Below are 17,450 nucleotides of genomic sequence, written 5' to 3' on the forward strand. Positions count from 1 at the left end.
ATCGTCCTGTTCACGATATGTCCGTTTCTGGTGGAAATCTGCCGCAAGCACAGCTGTCTCCTGAGAAGAATGCAATATGTCGCACAGGCGGCTGTCATTCTTGTCAAGAGGACTTAGATGATGATGGAGTTTTTTCTCAGGATCGTTTGCAAATTAATCAAGATTCGTACGAGCTCTCATTCATTGATTAGAGCATCATCCAAATAATAGAAGGCATAGAATACGGCCTTATATCCAAGAGAATAAAAATTTGAGGGATTCTCTTCGATCCTAGAGTTCTCATTGCGATCTCTTTTCGACTAATACTAATTCGTGTTTATTGACGAAAAGAACGAAGAGGGCAAGATTTCCTTTCTCTCTCGAATCGGAGAGGAAAGATGTAGTAGCAAGACTTGCTGTATACGACTACTGAATGACAAGTCATATACATACCAGAGTTGCCTTTGTGGTTTGCTACGGAATTATCTATATCCTTGCAGTTTTTTCCTGGTAAGACTTCGCTTAAAAGGTTTGTTACGACAATACCTACTCAGCTTCGGTATTTAACAAAGGTTGTTTGGCTTAAATTTGCATTATTAAGAGCTTCCTTAGGCTCGAGAATAATTTTATTATATTCCTTCATATTTAATGAAGTAACTGGCAACTCATGATGAATGCAGTCAGGCAGCAAGCGAGACTGCCGGCTGTCATTCTAAGGCTGATACAGTACCATCCGGTTCTCGGTCGTGAGTAGTAGGTCCACATCTATCTCTCCAACGGGATCGAATGGTTAACCGATATCCCCCCTACAATCATGGACTTAGTCTCGAATGGAGGAGATAGTTAAAACTAACACAAATAAAATATTGTCTGCCTTTTGCTAAGAAGCTTTTCAATAAGAAAGATATTATAACCTTTCAATGCTGTTTACCGTAGGTAACATTATTGAAGGATTCTAACGCAGTAGAACATTATTATATAATGCTCTCATGCTTACGAAAGCATGGCTTATTAGAATACATGCTTAGTGAGAAGATGGATGTAGTAGAGAATTCACTTTAAGACTACGGTATGGTCAAGTCTTTTGAGAAACGCACACAACTTTTAGAATCGGATATTGCTCAAGAGAAGATGGATGAGTGAGATGGGAAACATTCTCTCGGGCAGAAATGGTTTCCCTGAATGGACTATACTTCGTATATAAGAGTTTTTTTCCTACTAAGAACGGAATTAACATGTGAAAGGAGGTCGGGTCTATATAAGGCACAGATGTTCTGACACATAACATAAAGAGAATTAGAAGAAAGCGCCAGCCTGGCGCAAAGCGCTAGAAGCGCCAACCTGGGCGCAATGCGCCAGAGCGCCAGCCTGGCGCAATGGGCCAAGAGCACCATCCAAGATATATTTTCTCGTTTTAGCGAGTTATTAACCTAAGAATCCAGTAGCCTCTCGGACAGCAGGCTCGGTAACGGCAAGAATCGTTCCTGATTTCGTTACCCTTTTTATCACTTAGGCCAATTCCACGACTCTCTCATATCGCAAAGAGCATCGAGAATCTCTTTTTTCGGTCCTGTTTCGCGTTAAAAAAGAGAACCTATTTGGAAAACAGATAGGGACGTAACGATCCTTAAGAGGTTCGATGCAAGATTTTGCATGTCCTTGAGAAACCTTCTCGTTCGACGATAATAACTGTTAAGTATGTCTAACATTTATTGGAAAGAGTTGTGAGAACCTGCGGAAAGTCTTCTTCATAGATCTCTTAGCAAGGTAGAAGACAAACAGGCTTCTTATAGAATGCTTCCTTTTCCTCAAACCAAGAGAGGTAGCAATATACGCCATCTTTATTTTATAGAAAGGGGAATATACTTTAGTCTTTTTTTGTTTTTTTTTTTTTCCCTAAATATAAATATAAATTCTTTACAGAATTTAAGATAAAGGGCATCAAGAAAGAGAGGATAATGATAATTACGTTATGCCTCATTGTTTTGGCCTCAGAGAGGTTGGATTCACAGAGGTCACGTTCTTCCTCACAGCATGTTTTTGGAAGTCTTTTCCAAGAGAGTCTGGATATTCTATCAGCATCTATTATTAAATGGACCTTAACAACCTCTCCACTCTGAGTCTGTCTGCATGCAGACTGACAGAAGTGGACATAAATGAGAGGATTTTTCAAGGTAGATGACAATAGTCATGGCCTAGACATAGAATTGCTGCAGATCGTGCTAGAGGGAATGAGGAAACTGGTCCTCTTCCGATACCTCTGTGAACCACATTGCGGTTTTTTTTTCTTCCCTTTCAGAGGGAAGAATCACCTTTGTATATATCTGCTATCAAAGAACGCAGTAAAAAGGCTATACTCTGTCTCTACAAAGGGAATTGGAGATAGCAGAGGATTAAGATCTTCTGGGATCTTTATACGATATATACCACTCAATATGACAAGAGTAGGATATCATGTACTTCTAATGGGATCTTTTTGTGGCACAGATTCCATGTTCCGACAAGATGGAACTGCTCCTCATCAAACTTCTTTGAGAAATTTTTATGAGGGAATTCTTTGTTTCTCGGGTCCTAAACGACCAAGAAGACAAGTGAATTTTTTTTGAGCATTGGAATCTCGCATCAGATTCTATGGAGACTAGACAATGGTTCTTGCCAGCATAGTATGTCTGGCAAAAGAACTAAAACCCCCTATTCCTGACTCAATGTTTTCAGATAGAGGTTTCGTTGTCCAGGCAGAGTACTTACGTTTTTTCATCTACAGTAGAATGGTTCAAACGTTTGCCTACAGAGTCTTTGGTATGCGATGACGGCTCCGAAATGCTTCCCAGAAGGTGTTCAGAGGGATACAATAAAGAGCTAGAAATCAGGAGTACTCCCAATTTCTGCTCGGAGTCTCCTTCGACTTCCAGGCTTCTTCCCACCTTCGGGCAAGGATAGGGAGATTCTGCAACGAGACACCCCTTCAACATGTAAGAAGAGATCTCGTGACACGGAAGTATTCAAGAAGGACCCTCCTCGGAGGAAGACTCTTATCTCTCGTACAGTTAGATATCCTATCGTCTACTGGATGTAGTGATTACAATCACCTCCCCTTACCGGAGAGACCAAAGCTCAAAGTGAAAGAATTTCTTCCACCCTTCTCCAGTCTCCTGATAAACGATTGTGGATGTTCAGGACTTTCGGACAATGTAGCGCCAATCAGGCGCCAAAATACCAGAACAGGCGTAAAGACGCCAGAGGAAGACAGTCCAAATAAACACTGTCATTGTCTGATGAGAGAAGGAGCGTGCCTCCAACCTGGCGCAGATGCGCTAGAGGCAAATAAATCGGAAAAAGTGTCCGATGTGGGCATCGCCAGTTTCCTCGAGACTCTTAACAAGCTCGAAGCTCCAGCAAGTGAGGAGAAGTCAGCGAGGCTCCAGGCAGGCGCAAGACGCTAGCCAGGCGCCAGGCAAGCAACATGCGCCAGCCAAGCGCGAGGCGTCAGACAGGCGCGAGGCGCCAGCCAGGCACAAGCCAGGCTCTAGGCTTCAATCCAGAAGAGATCAATTTCAAAGAAGCCCTGATCTTCTTTGGAACAGTGTGATCTCTAAAGCACTTCTTAAGTAACTTGATGATTCCTTCAAACAGCTGAGAATTAAAAGCGCTTGAAGTGCGAGCTTTTAACAATTCTTGTTCTTTCCATAACAATATGTCGTGAGAGACATATTAGCTGTAATTTACAGGAGATGCAACTCTGTGTTGTCTTCTCTTTGCACGAAGGAGGTCAAGTTGACCTATGAGATCCTTCTCTCTGGTTACGTGTCTACGGATACGTTGCTGGGATAGGGAGCCGACACTGATCCTTAACTAGTGAGTTAAAACATTTTATTTTAACATAAGTATACTATTTTCTTTGGGTTATTTGAAATGAGTTTGGGGATAGCTCTTTTCAAATTAAGCACAAACCCTCGTGTTAGGATCAGGTGATCGGGATCGGTGTTGTGCTCCTTAATTATGCCAGTAGGCATAGGTGTTTTGTCATGTAAGTGGATAGGACCCCTTTGACAAGTATAGATTCTGTCAAGTAAGTGGATAAGACCCCATTGACAGATCTACAAGAACTCTTAGCCATAGGTCACATCCTCGCTGAGGGCTCTTGAGACGAAGCAGATTCCTAGCAAGAATAGCTAGGAGGTCAACCCTTCGTCTAAACACATAGGAACCAAGGTTTTATTTATTTATTACCTACAACGTATGTTGTTTCCTGTCTATTCAGTAAATTAGCTGTCTCTTACCCTCCGCCAAAGGTGCCAATCAGCTAAGTATATATCTGACAGGTAAGTTGAATGCATAAAAATGTTATTGTCATGATACAATAAAGTTTTATGCATACTTACCTGGCAGATATATACGGTTTATGGCCCACCCGACCTCCCCTCAGGAGACAGGTGGAAGAGAAAATCTGTCTTAGAAAACGGGAATGATTCCTATTCCCGCCACCATTGGCGGGGCGGTAGATCACCTGACCTACCTGTAGAGTGTGCCGTGAAATTCGAATTTCTTTTGGGGACGACGGAGTCTATAGCTAAGTGTATATCTGCCAGGTAAGTATGCATAAAACTTTATTGTATCATGACAATAACATATTTCTCATATGAAACTTTTTAAATCTATTTATACTTATTCATTTTTTTAGTTTCCTATTTATATTTATTGTGGCATCAATAACCTAAATATTGTAATGCCAGTTTTAGTAGCCATAAATCAAGCAATCAAACACCTGGTACATGACCCATCCCCATGCCATGTGCAAGTGCCCTGAACCTTCCCATATCTTCACAGACAGGAGGTTTGCTCAATCTGTTCTCCTAGTGTGGGGTGAGTGTGGTGATTCCTCGTTGGTGCCACTCTGGAAGCACAGTTGAGGTAGCATTACCTCTCATTCTCTGTGCATAGTATGTGGATTCTGGACTGCGTGCTTGCAGACAGCAGCTCCTTCAATGATAACAACAACAAACCTAACCTAGACCAATTCTCTTAATATTCTATGGGGTAGCAAGGCTTCAGCTAGAGATGGGGAGGAAATCACAAGCATTTTCCTTAACCCTGAAGACTTGGGCTAAAAACACATTTTATTGTAGTGTCTTACCGACAATTATAGAGCCGTGATTTCCACGAGCGGCAGGATACTAAATTCAAATTTAGCGCGTCGGCGTCGCCAACACTGGTGGTGATGACGTCATCTCCCTCACTCGCGGGAGAACCAGGTACAACTGCCCAGGTGAATCCAATTCTTTTCCTGCCGGCGTCCGGTGAACATCGGTGGTCGGTGCGGTTGGATGACTTTGCTTCGCTTTTTTTTTCTTGTGCAATGATCTTCGGAATTGGGTGAAGTACTCTTTTTTGGCGTTGTTGTTATTTTGCTTTTATTTAGGCGTTGCCATGTCGGATTCTAGTCGTCGGGAGATTTAGGTTTTGCATCTCAGGATGTAAAACTAGATTATCCAAGTTAGAATATGATTCTCACACTAAATGTGTTAAGTGTAGGGGACAGGTTTGTTCAGCAGATCGAACATGTAAACGAGTGTAGTGATTGGACTGATTCTCAATGGAAGTTTTTTAGTTCATACTCGGAGAAATTAGCTAAAGACAGAATTAGAAAAGCAGCGCTTATGGGAAAGTAGACTTAGCTCCGCTTCGTCTTGCGATGCTTCTGTTCCTTCTGTTTCTCCTCAAATTGTTATGTCTCCTTTAACTACACCTCCTATTCCTCCTACTAATCCCGCTTCTTCCGGCTTCCCGTGTAGTTTCTTCCGACACCATTGCCAGTCTGGAATCGAGGCTAGATCAGAAATTTTCGGTACTAGCGAATACGGTTTTGCAACTTGGTAATTCAGTTAAGACGTTTTTTGGAGAAAGAGCGGCTTCAGGTAAGAGTGTAGTTGAGGGTGCGTCTGTCTGTCCTGACACGTCTCCTAGACAAAGGTCACTGTCCAGCTCCCCCGCACCGGGGAGAAGACATACCGGAAGTCCAAGGGAGTCGATCGGGATTTGCCCACAGACAGGCGCCTCTCTTGTTGAGCCTGTTGCGCCTCAACAGGGCTCGGTTAAGCGTTGGAAAGGTGTTGCGGTCAGACGCCTTTCGAATGATTCAAGCGATTCGTCCTCCGGTCGCGCGGCGCTCTTGGCGAGATTCGCCCTTTTCCCGTTTCGCGTCCCTTAAAGAGGCGTTCAGGCGCCGATCTTCGCCTCCTCCAGTCAAGCTGGTATAAGGAGACTGAGAGTAGGGTTGCGCCGCGACCATTAGCGGCTCGTTCGTCGCCTCAATCTGTGCCTTTTTCGGCTCCATCTACTAGTAGAGATTGTGGTTTTAGCGCTGTAGCTAGCAGTTCTAAGGTGTTTCTTTTAAGGCGTTTTTTCGTCGTGTTACGCCTGATGCGCCTGTTCGCCTCGAATTTCGGCGGCTCCGAGCGAGGCGCAAGTAGTTTTTCGCCTCCTGCTGAACATTTAGGCTCTTCCAAGCCTACGTTAACTGTTTTTGATTCGTCTCTGGCGCCTTTGCGCAAGCAGTTAGAGATGTTAACCAACTGGATGAATGAGTCCAAGGGTGGTTCGAAACCTTCAGATCCGGTTGTAGTTCCGTCTACTTCTTCGGCGGTATCGGAGAATGAAGAAGAAGTAGAGGAGGAGGATTCACATCACCTCTCGTGTTATTCACGTCCCCCTTTTCCTCGTCCTTAGATTTCTTGGGTATCTTATCCAGATTATTTTGAGAAAGCGGCCCCGGCGCTCCCCAACTTCGACTTTTTTGATGAGGAGGAAAACTTCAGACCCTCTCCTCCCAAAACTTGTTCTATCTAAAGCGGTTAGACATTCGTTGAAAGAGACGGAGAAATGGATGTCTATGAAAAGAGACTTAGGGAAGGATCTTTTTGGCTTACCCACCCTCCCTCTAAGTTGCTTCGTAAGAGGTATAGGTTTTATGTAACTGGGGAAGCTCCTTCTCTGGGAGTTTCTGCCTCCTCCCAGGGAGACTTCTCCAGTTTAATCGATCCTCTAGAAGATCTGCTTTCGCCGCAGCCGAAAGTTTTCTTTACAGCGCCTGAGTGGACCACGTTGTAAAGAATCAATTTAAACTTTTGGAAGTCTTTAGCTTCCTTGATTGGACTATTGGCGCTTTTAGCGGCCAAGATCGAAGACTGTCCTTCTCTTTCTCAGGAGTTAGCGGAGGATTGGATTGGTGTTGGTATCCTGCGGACAAATCCATTAGGGATGGATGTGATGAGGTTAGCTTCACTCATCGCCTTTGGTACACTTAAGAAAAGGCAACTTTGGTGCTCCTTTTGCTTCTAAAAGGGTTACGTCCCTAAAAAACCCACACGAATCTGTCCTCTTCTTGTTTGCTCCTTTTGTGAAAGATAACCTCTTTCCAGACGATGTAGTGTTGTCAATTTCGTCTGCGCTAGATAAGAAATCTACTTCGGATTTACTGGCACAGTCTACTAAGAGACCTAAAGCTCCTGTGGAGACTGTTCCTTCGGTTTCAGTCCTCTGACCCAAGCGCCTTTTCGAGGGAGAAAACCCCAAGCGCTTCTTTCTGGCCGAAGTCGAATTTGCGACCTCAGTCTAAGGCCTCGGCCAAGGTTTACAAACCTTCCAAATGAAAGCTCGGTTCTTCATGCACCAGTGGGAGCCAGGCTGGCGCTGTTTTGGGAGGAATGGGAAAACAGAGGAGCAGAAGCCTGGGTAGTGCAAGTACTCAAGTTCGGCTATCGTATTCCTCTCGTTTCACCTCCCTCGCTCTCACCTGTGCCAATTCCATTCCAGGCATACTCTCCGGGCTCAGACAAATTTCTGGCGCTAGCCGCAGAAGTGGAAGCGCTTGTTCTCAAAGAAGCGATAGAACAGATAGAAGGGGATTTTCCTCCAGGCTTTTACAATCGCCTTTTTGTAGTTCCCAAGTCATCAGGGGGCTGGAGGCCGGTTTTGGATGTGAGCGCCCTGAACTTGCATGTCCAGAAAACAAAATTTCATATGGAGACCACTCGGTCGGTTCTGGAGTCCATCAGACAGGGGGATTGGATGGTCTCTCTGGACATGCAAGACGCTTATTTTCACATTCCGATACATCGCCGAATCTCGGAAGTACCTGAGGGTTCATGTTCGAAGGCAAGGTGTTTCAGTTTCGGGCGCTTTGCTTCGGACTAGCAACCGCTCCTCAAGTTTTCACCAGGGTTCTATCCCCGATAGGAAGCTGGCTGCACATATTAGGAGTAAGAATTCTCCCTCTATCTGGACGATTGGCTTCTCCGGTCGGAATCAAGAGAGTCGGTGCATGAAGGACCTTGGAACAACTCTGGATCTTGCCAGAAAGTTAGGAATTCTGGTCAACAAACAGAAGTCCCAGTTGGTTCCATCTCAGCATCCTTTATTTGGGGATGATTCTGAATGCTCAAGTTTTTCGGGCTTTTCTAGCCCCTCCCCCGAAGAGGGTTTCAAAGCTGTTGGAGGACAGTTCAGAGTTCTTGGACAAAAAGGTAAGTTCTGCCAATCAGTGGATGAGGCTCCTGGGCAAATTGACGTCAGTGGAGAAATTTGTGACGTTGGAAGACTGCACATGAGACCTCTGCAGTTTTTCCTGAGAGCCTCTTGGTGCAGGAAGACACAACCAGACTCGATTACCTTTCCTGTCACAGATCAAATAAAAGAGGACCTAAGGTTGGTGGCTCTCTCGAGCAAGGTTGGAAGAAGGGTTAGATTTACGGGACCCATCCTCCCGAACCTACAGTTCTTTTCCGATCGAACACAGGTTGGGGAGCCCTACTGGGAAATCAACGGACTTCAGGAGCTTGGTCGGAGAAGGAGAAGAAGTTCCACATAAATGTAAAGGAACTGTTAGCAATTTTCTTGGGGCTCAGACAGTTTCGGAGCTTAGTAGAAGGTCGAGTAGTGGCAGTGTATTCCGACAACTCCACGGCTCTCTCGTACGTGCGGAAACAGGGGGGGTGGAACTCAGTCTTTCTCTCTGTACGAAGTAGCCAAGGATCTCCTCCACTGTGGTCAAACGAAGCGAAGGTTCAGCTAGTCCCGAGATTTGTTCCGGGAAAGAAGAACGTCCTGGCGGACGAGTTAAGTCGTCAACAGCAAGTGTTACCTCTGGAGTGGACTTTGGACAACAAGATTGTCAGAAACTTTGGCGCCTTTGGGGACGACCGTCAATAGACTGTTCGCGACATCAAGGAACAACCGTCTTCCTCTCTTTTGTTCGCCAGTCCCAGATCCTCTAGCTTGGGTCGGTGGACGCAATGCTGTTGGATTGGTCGGGTCTGGAAGCTTATGCATTCCCCTCCGTTCGGTCTAATAAGAGGAGTGCTGAACAAGTTCATGTCGCACAGCAATGTAACGCTAACGTTAATCGCTCCCTTTTGGCCCAGGAAAGAGTGGTTCCCGGACCTTCTCCAGTTGTTAGTAGACTTCCCCAGACTTCTTCCTCCAGAGAAGTGGCTTCTCAAACAACCTCACTTCAAGAGGTTCCACCAAAACTTGTCCGCTCTAGCTCTGACAGGGTTCAGACTGTCCGGAATCTTGTCAGAGCGAAAGGATTTTCAAGAAGAGCTGCAGAAGCTATCGCTCGTTGTAGGAGAGAGTCTTCTAACAAACTCTATCAAGGGAAGTGGAGAATCTTCAGAGAGTGGTGTAGAAGTGCTAAAGTCTCTACTTCTGCGACCTTCTTTAACAGAAATAGCAGATTTCTTCTATTTCTTAGGAACTCTAAGAAACTGGCTCCTTCGACGATCAGAGGATATAGAGCCATGCTCTCTTCGGTTTTTTCGACATCGAGGTTTGGATATTTCCTCCAATTCAGATCTGTCGGACCTCATTAGGTCTTTCGAAACCACTAAGCTCCCGCAAGATACAGTGGCTTGGAACTTAGATGTGGTGCTTAAGTTCCTCATGGGCCACCGTTTGAGCCTTTGAAGTCGGCTTCACTCAGGAACTTGACTAAGAAAGGCACTCTTTCTTATTGCACTAGCTTCTGCTAAGCGTGTCAGCGAATTGCACGCTATAGACAAAAGAGTCGGTTTCTCTCAAGGCAATGCTGTATTTTCGGTATCTTTGACCTTTCTAGCCAAAAATGAGAATCCTTCTAATCCTTGGCCGAGGAGTTTTTGTGGTAAGGAACTTATCTGATTTGGTTGGACATGAGGAGGAGGAAAGGCTCTTATGTCCGCAGTCGGGCTATATTAAGCAGTATCTGTTTGCCACTAAGGGTATTAGAGGACAATCTTCTAAGCTCTGGACCTCGGTTCAAAATCCCTCTCGTCCTCTTTCTAAGAATGCTATATCGTTCTTTATTAGAGAGCTTATCAGGGAAGCTCACTCGCAGTCCGAGAACGACAATCTTCCGTTCTGAGAGTTAAAGCTCACGAGGTTAGAGCAGTGGCAACTTCTTTAGCATTCAGAAAAGAAAATTTATCTTTAGCGCGATTCTTCAGAGCACGTTCTGGAGATCGAATTCGGTTTTTGCGAGTCATTATCTCAAAGAGATAGAAACGGTTTTCGAGAATTGTAAAACGTTAGGTCCGGTGGCGGTTTCTGGCATGGTGTTGGGAGAAACGGCACAGGGGTCGTCACCTCTATGCTAACTTTTCACCTTGAATAGGTTGTCGAGTTCAAGGGAAGCTGGGGGTACTGAGTACCTGGGATACTCACCAGTCTGTTAGGTCAGATTTTACAATGGTTGGGTATATGTGTTTTTAATCTGGTGTTGGTGACAAATGTTTTGTATGATTGAATTTCTGGTCTTAGCCCAGGGCAAGGGCAATCTTTGTTGTTACTATCCTCCGTCAGTCAGCCTTGACTCGCTTGAAACTACGGAAGGATTCCACTCCTGTAGAGGCTAACTTTGGTCAAATTCCAATTCCTCTACATTGTAAGAAGAGCACCGACCAGAGGCAGTAACAGTCTGCTGTAGCTCTCTTACAAGGTAAGGTACAACAGACACCTTGAGTGTTTACTGGTATTGCAATAAATGTAACCATTTAAAAATACTAGTGGTCCACTGAATCCCACCTTCCCATAAATGTGAATCAGCTCTATAATTGTTCGGTAAGACACTACAATAAAAATGAAATTTTCATTATTAAAATGAAGTTTTATTGTATACTTACCGAACAATTATGATTATACCCACCCTCTCCCATTAGGTGGACGGACGGGCAGAAAGAATTGGATTCACCTGGGCAGTGTACCTGGTTCTCCACCGCGAGTGGAGGGAGATGACGTCATCACCACCAGTGTTGGCGACGCCGACGCGCTAAATTTGAATTTAGTATCCTGCCGCTCGTGGAAATCACGGGCTCTATAATTGTTCGGTAAGTATACCAATAAAACTTCATTTTAATAATGAAAAATTTCATTTTGCAGCACCCCAGATCAGGCAAACTTTGAGGTCGGCCAGTTTAAGGAAAAAAACATATTGATGAAAATGCAAAGCAAGTGTACATGGTGTAAGAAAAAAAAATTTAAAAAAATATTCTTCTCTACCTTCCACACGAAGTTGAAAGTGACTATTTACAAACCCCTTTTTTGGGCCTCTTTTACAAAACAATCGTAAGTTTTACAAAGTTATACATGTTTTTCCTAATAATCTTTTTTATTAGTACAGTAGGGCCTCAGGTTACGAAATTAATCCGTTCCGAAGCGGCCTCCGTAACCTGATTTATTTTGTATCTAGAACTACGTTTTACATGTAAATTGCCTAATTCGTTCCAAGCCCTACAAAAACACCACAGTAAATTTTATTATAAAGCTAAATTGACCAATAAACAATGAAATACAACAATTTGGACCATTCAGTACCTAACATAACCGTTACTGCACCTGTAAATAAAGTGTATTAGTGTACAGGATACAAGAAATACATGTATGTACGTATGTAGTAAAATGTGGAACCTTACCTTTCAAGTGAGGTGATGTCCAAAAGTGGCGACAAAGTTGGAGGACAAACAGCAGAAAACATGAACACTTAACTTTACAAAACACATTAAAAAATGGCAGAAAACATTAACACTAAACTTTACGAAACACATTAACAAATGGCAGAAAACATTAACACTTCTTGATTATCTCCATCTTCATCTCCATAGAAAGCCATCCTCTTCTTTCCCTGAACTTCAGCAACATTCTTGGGACCCATGGCTAATAACATAAGTCATTAAGTTCACTCACAACATGATAAAGTAACTTACAGTATAACGAAAGCAAAATCACTAACACGAATTTATGTAACAAACGAAATATATTTGAACGAACAAATTCCTGGTGTTTACAATAACGCTGCCGCAAAAAAATGGTCAAGGAACGCCTTTACATAGAGGCATGATGGGACAGGTTTGCTGTCCATAGGAGAGAAGGATCTCATGGCGGTGACTAGCATCAGGAAACCAATGGGAGAGCGGGAGGATGGGGGCGAGTCTAATGAGTTGGCGGCGCGCCAGTTTTAAAATTGTTTCTCAGCGGCCCGGGCGAATCTCAGACTTTACCCTTTCACATCCTGAATTATTTTCATACACAGAAACAAAAAATCTTTGTCTTTGCTTTCATAACCTTAATTTTTTCTGTACGTAGGGACTTTTGTATGTAGAGATTCCACTGTACAATTATATACAGCTCATACAATATATAATAGGTAAGAACTAAAATCTGTTACAAATTCTGAATATATTTGTTGTAAAATATTTACGTAAATTTACTGAGATCAAAGATGCAGTAACATTTTTGGATTATACATGTTTTTAATACAATTTCTTTGCACTTTTCTTTGCAAAATTACAATTGTAACTGATATACTATCATAAAGATAAGACTAAAACCACCAACAGCCTGAGTATATTATGACAAATAAATAAAAGACATCATGGGAGAAAGAGAAGCACAGCATGCCCTCTTGAAGTCAATGATCACAAACTAACTCATGAGCCACCAACAATCGTCGATCTGAACTAGTCTAAAAGTTGTCATTAGTTAATTTATGGGCGATAGAAGTAATGGAACCTCTTTTCTGCCCTATTCCTCCAAACTGATGGCGCGTAATATGTATTGATGCTCACCATGGGTGAATCTGCCCACCACTCAAAACCTGTTATTGTTACTTTTATAACAGTATCTGTCTATTAAGGGTTAATTGTCCTTCTCCTAATTGTCTAGGCCCTAGGGCTTCTTCATTCCCCATCCCCCCTTCCTCTTTCTCTTTGAGAAGAATCCAAGAAGAACTGTCGGAATTCAAATATGTATACAGCCTTCCAATGCATGACCTGGACATCATAAGTAAAGCTGGCACGGGGTTTACTGAGTATGTTCAGTAGCTTGTCCTGGCCCTATCTTTATTGTTAAACAAATAGTTACTCCTAGCTCTTCCACCCATGTTGTGCCTGAAGCACGCACAGTTAAGCCAGAGTTACCCTCTTGCAGTGCAATGATGGTTCCCCAGGGTTTTACATTTAGCAGGTCTCCTCACCGGTACAAAGATGATTTGCTTGCTTGAGATCATGCTACTCCCCATCTGGCCTATGCCTCATCACTGGCCCCAGGGTTGTGCTCACATGACAGCATGTGGCCATTTGTCTGTACCCTCCATTAATTCAGACATTATCAAAAATAGGGAGTTGTGTGGGTTTGGTGACTCTTGGATCAGAATTCCTTTCTAGGTATGGATACTTCATGCCCAGATGCTTTGACTGGTACTGGCTGTACCGTTTGTTTTATGAGCAGTTTATGCAAAATTAGAAATATGTTTTATAATTATGATATGATTACAATTGTTTCATCGCAAAATTTTTAATTTTTCATAGCCTTATTCCAAAATTTTTTTCATAGCCTTATTCCAAAATTTTCCAAATTGGTTTATGTTAAAGTACATAATGGGTTTGTGTGGAAAACTTCACTGTTAAACACTGAATGGCTAAGAGTGCCTTGGTTCTGAGCTTAATAGCCTAAATTTTATATAATTATAAAATAATTTTGTTTAAAAAAAATGTCTCCCCAACATTGTCGCATTTAGCTATATTGACATTTGCAAGTGAGAAAACATAACAGGTGGCAGAGACCAGGGCCTCCAATATAAATGTGAATTTTCTCTTGAACACTGGCTCAACTTTGTATCTTGAGTAGGAATAATCACTCCCTTTCCCATACACATCTGGCACTGAAGCTTGAGTAAAATACTAAGAAGTTTGTGGAACAAAAGTTTTCTGTATTTCGCAAAACTGGGAGCAAAGTACATGTAGTTTATGTTAACATCTGCTGGAATCTTCAGTGCCATTTATATTTGGTTAATGTCATGAATCACAACATATATGTGAGTTACAGTTGAGAAGAAAGCTAGAAAGGAAGGGGGTTTGGGGAAGGTAGTTTTAAAACTGAAGGAAACATTGTGCAGTTTGGTTAATAAAGTTTGATGATTTCAAAACTTTTTAGTATACGTATATATATAGAGTATAATGCTCAACCAAGTAAACTGTCTGGGATTGTGGATTTTTTCTTTTGTTTTCAGTGTGAGTTGTAGTGATGGTTAGTTGTGACACTGTCAGAGTTATTTGGTTGAAGGTATCCTAATCATGTACCTAAAATCAACTTGTTTTGAGACACCAGTTCTTAAAAGTAATAAATTTTATAAATTAAAAACTAGATTTTGTACCACTTTAACCTTATCTTAGTTAAGGTAAAATTACAAATATTATAAGATTAAAAGATTTATTTTGTTTTTTTTTTCCTCTACAGGTACCTAAAAACAAAGCTTTATCCTGCTATAAAGAAATTAAACTTCTGTGGAAAATAACAAGAACATCTTCATTATCTACTTGTAAAAAATGTGTGAGGCATGAGAGCATTCTTAAACTCAAAGTTGTCTCATTGGATTGATTTGCCAACTATCAGATTGGTGATCAGGATATGTCTGATAAATATCTACATTTAGAACAAGGAAATTATATTTGTAGTATTTATTTGGTTTCATTTGTGTTGTATCAGTAGAAGAATCAGTTACTGTATTATAAGAAAAAAATATATGTAATTTATAAGCAAGTTTATCGTCACCAAGGTAGTGGGAGGAGTTTGCATTATATTTTTAGGCCCTAATTTAGATATACATACTTATTACTTGAGATTACGTATTATGTATATTTGTATTTGCCATGTATTTTTCTTATTAATCCATACTGGATGAAATCATTTTGACCCTTTCAAGCGGTAATTGCTAGTCACTCATGAAAATATAGATTGTTAGTGAAACAATTTGAAAATATTTTATTGGACTGCTTTGTATATGCAGTTATATTAAACAATAATCTTCTTCACATCTTAGCCACTTTACAATATGGAGTTGCCTCATAAGAAAGATGTGATAGCATTTCTGGGGCAAATTAATAACATGGATGATTCCGTTTCCAAAAAATTTACAAAAAGCCAAAGTATTCTCACCCTAAAGAATGTTTCTCCAGTAGAAAGGAAATGGATTGTGCTGTGGAGAGGGAAGAAAATGGAGATATCCTAGAACTGAACAGTTTAGTCAGGATTGTAAGCCTGTTGTGAAAGACACCAAAGAAGAGAAGTCTGCAATCCTCAGGGAAGTCTCCCAAAAATAACACCAGCAAAAGTAGTAGTTATTTGACAGTACTACATCCAGTGGAGATGTGTCAGATGTAAATGGGAGAGTCCTACAAAAAAATTACCCAAAATCAGAATTACAAAAAAGTGAAAGTGATAGAGTTTGTAATGAAGTAGATGCTGGTCATCTTCAGAGGGATGATGCTGCTGAGAGGGGAGCTCTTGAGGAGTGTCAATGTACTATTGACACTGAAGAAAAGGAAGAAAAAGAAGATGACAGCAAATCTAAGAGAAAGCAGTGTATTTGCAAACTATGTGATGAAATGTTTCTATCCAAGAAAAATTATAGGGAGCACGTGTATAAATGCCACCCTATTAAAGAGGAGGGAGTTTGTTTATTTTGCAAGAAATCCTTGCCAAAGACATCCTCATCTGGTGATTGTAGGAAAAACAGGTAATTTGGTGAAAAAACATTACATATGTAATATTTGTGGACAGACTTTTGATGGGTCAGACGCTCTAGACAACCACATCACTAGTCACTCAGATGTTAAGACATTTCATTGTAATAAGTGTGGCAAAAAGTGTGCCAGTCTCAATACTTGTAAAGACTGTGGTAATAATTCCAGTGGTGAAAGTGCCTTGTGTGTAAACAGAGAAATTAAAGCAAATTTTCCAGTCTCTTAAAATGATTGTGAAAAGAGTGTGATAACATCCAGCAGTTTGGATACACATCAGGAGGTGCAATTAGGAGGGAAATCATATGTTTGTAATATTTGTAATGATAGCTTTGCTCAGCAGGATGACCTACAGTCTCACATACAAACCCACACTGAGAAAACACTTTATCATTGTAATCTATGCAATAAAAATTTTTCTCAAGCCAGCAGTCATAGAACTCATATGAAAACACATAATGAAAATTCACACTTTGAATGTGATTCTTGTGGAGAAACATTTACTTTGAACAGTACACTTCAGGTTCATCTAATGAAACACCAAAAGGATAAGGCATACAAATGCACATTGTGTGAAAAATGTTTTACTCACCCTAGCACCCTTAAGACTCACATGAAAGTTCATACAAACGTTAAACCTTCCCCAAGTGCTGGTGAAAGTGGGGAGTCAATTCGGGTGAAAGCTTCCCCAGGCAGGCCAAAAAGCAAGAAAAAACAGCACCAATGTGAAGTCTGTTCAAGAATTTTCACTCTAAAAAATACACTGATTGTACACATGAGAAGGCATAGCGGAGAAAAACCTTTTAAGTGCTCTGTTTGTGAAAAGGGTTTTTCACAGTCAAGCACCCTAAAAATTCATATGCGAACTCACACTGGTGACAAACCTTATAACTGTGGCATTTGTGGACAGAAGTTTACCTATAACTATGCTTTGCAGAAGCATGCATTAATACACAGAGAGGCAGCTGATACAGAAGAAGATGGTTCAGAATATGATTTGGAGGGTAACATTTTTGAGTTGGGTGCCTATGATGATGATGATATAGCTGCTAATAAAGCCCAGTATGAAGAAGTGAAAAGGAAGATTTTCCAGACTCTAGCTAGAGCAAAAGCTCGAATAGCGCAAGCTAATGGAGGGAGTGCTGAAAATGATGAGGAAGTAAGTAGAGATACAGATAGTAATGAAAGTAATTAGGACAAGAAGTTATGTGGAAATGAAGATAACTAGTGAACTTCTGTCTACTCTCACTACTTGGCTTAGATGAAAAATAATCATAGTTTGATACTTGCTGTAAGGGCTTCAAGTATTGTTTGAAGCCATAAATACCTTTATGTCAAGTAATGAGTAAATATAGGCACATTATGTAAAAACTGATATGGTGAAAATTTATATTAGGATGCACAAGTGAATTATAACTATTT

General features: G+C 41.5%; 1 protein-coding gene across 1 annotated transcript; it reads left to right on the plus strand.

Moving 5' to 3' along the window:
- The first annotated feature begins 15,474 nt into the window (after window positions 1-15,474).
- Window positions 15,475-17,223, plus strand: LOC135211392 (zinc finger protein OZF-like). Its single transcript, XM_064244705.1, has 3 exons — window positions 15,475-15,540; window positions 15,765-16,024; window positions 16,359-17,223. The coding sequence occupies exons 1-3, from the start codon at window positions 15,475-15,477 to the stop codon at window positions 17,221-17,223; spliced, it is 1,191 nt and encodes a 396-aa protein (XP_064100775.1).
- Window positions 17,224-17,450: the final 227 nt, after the last annotated feature.

Source organism: Macrobrachium nipponense, chromosome 4 (genome assembly GCF_015104395.2).
Source record: "Macrobrachium nipponense isolate FS-2020 chromosome 4, ASM1510439v2, whole genome shotgun sequence".
NCBI classification, from domain to species: domain Eukaryota; kingdom Metazoa; phylum Arthropoda; class Malacostraca; order Decapoda; family Palaemonidae; genus Macrobrachium; species Macrobrachium nipponense.

Excerpts from the sequence above, each read along its gene's own strand:
- LOC135211392 (XM_064244705.1), top strand. The coding sequence starts at position 15,475 with ATGGATTGTGCTGTGGAGAGGGAAGAAAATGGAGATATCCTAGAACTG. Across the intron at positions 15,541-15,764 it reads TGAACAGTTTAGTCAGGATT|AGGGATGATGCTGCTGAGAG; the intron begins GTAAGCCTGTTG and ends GGTCATCTTCAG. Across the intron at positions 16,025-16,358 it reads GGTGATTGTAGGAAAAACAG|CTTTGCTCAGCAGGATGACC; the intron begins GTAATTTGGTGA and ends TTGTAATGATAG.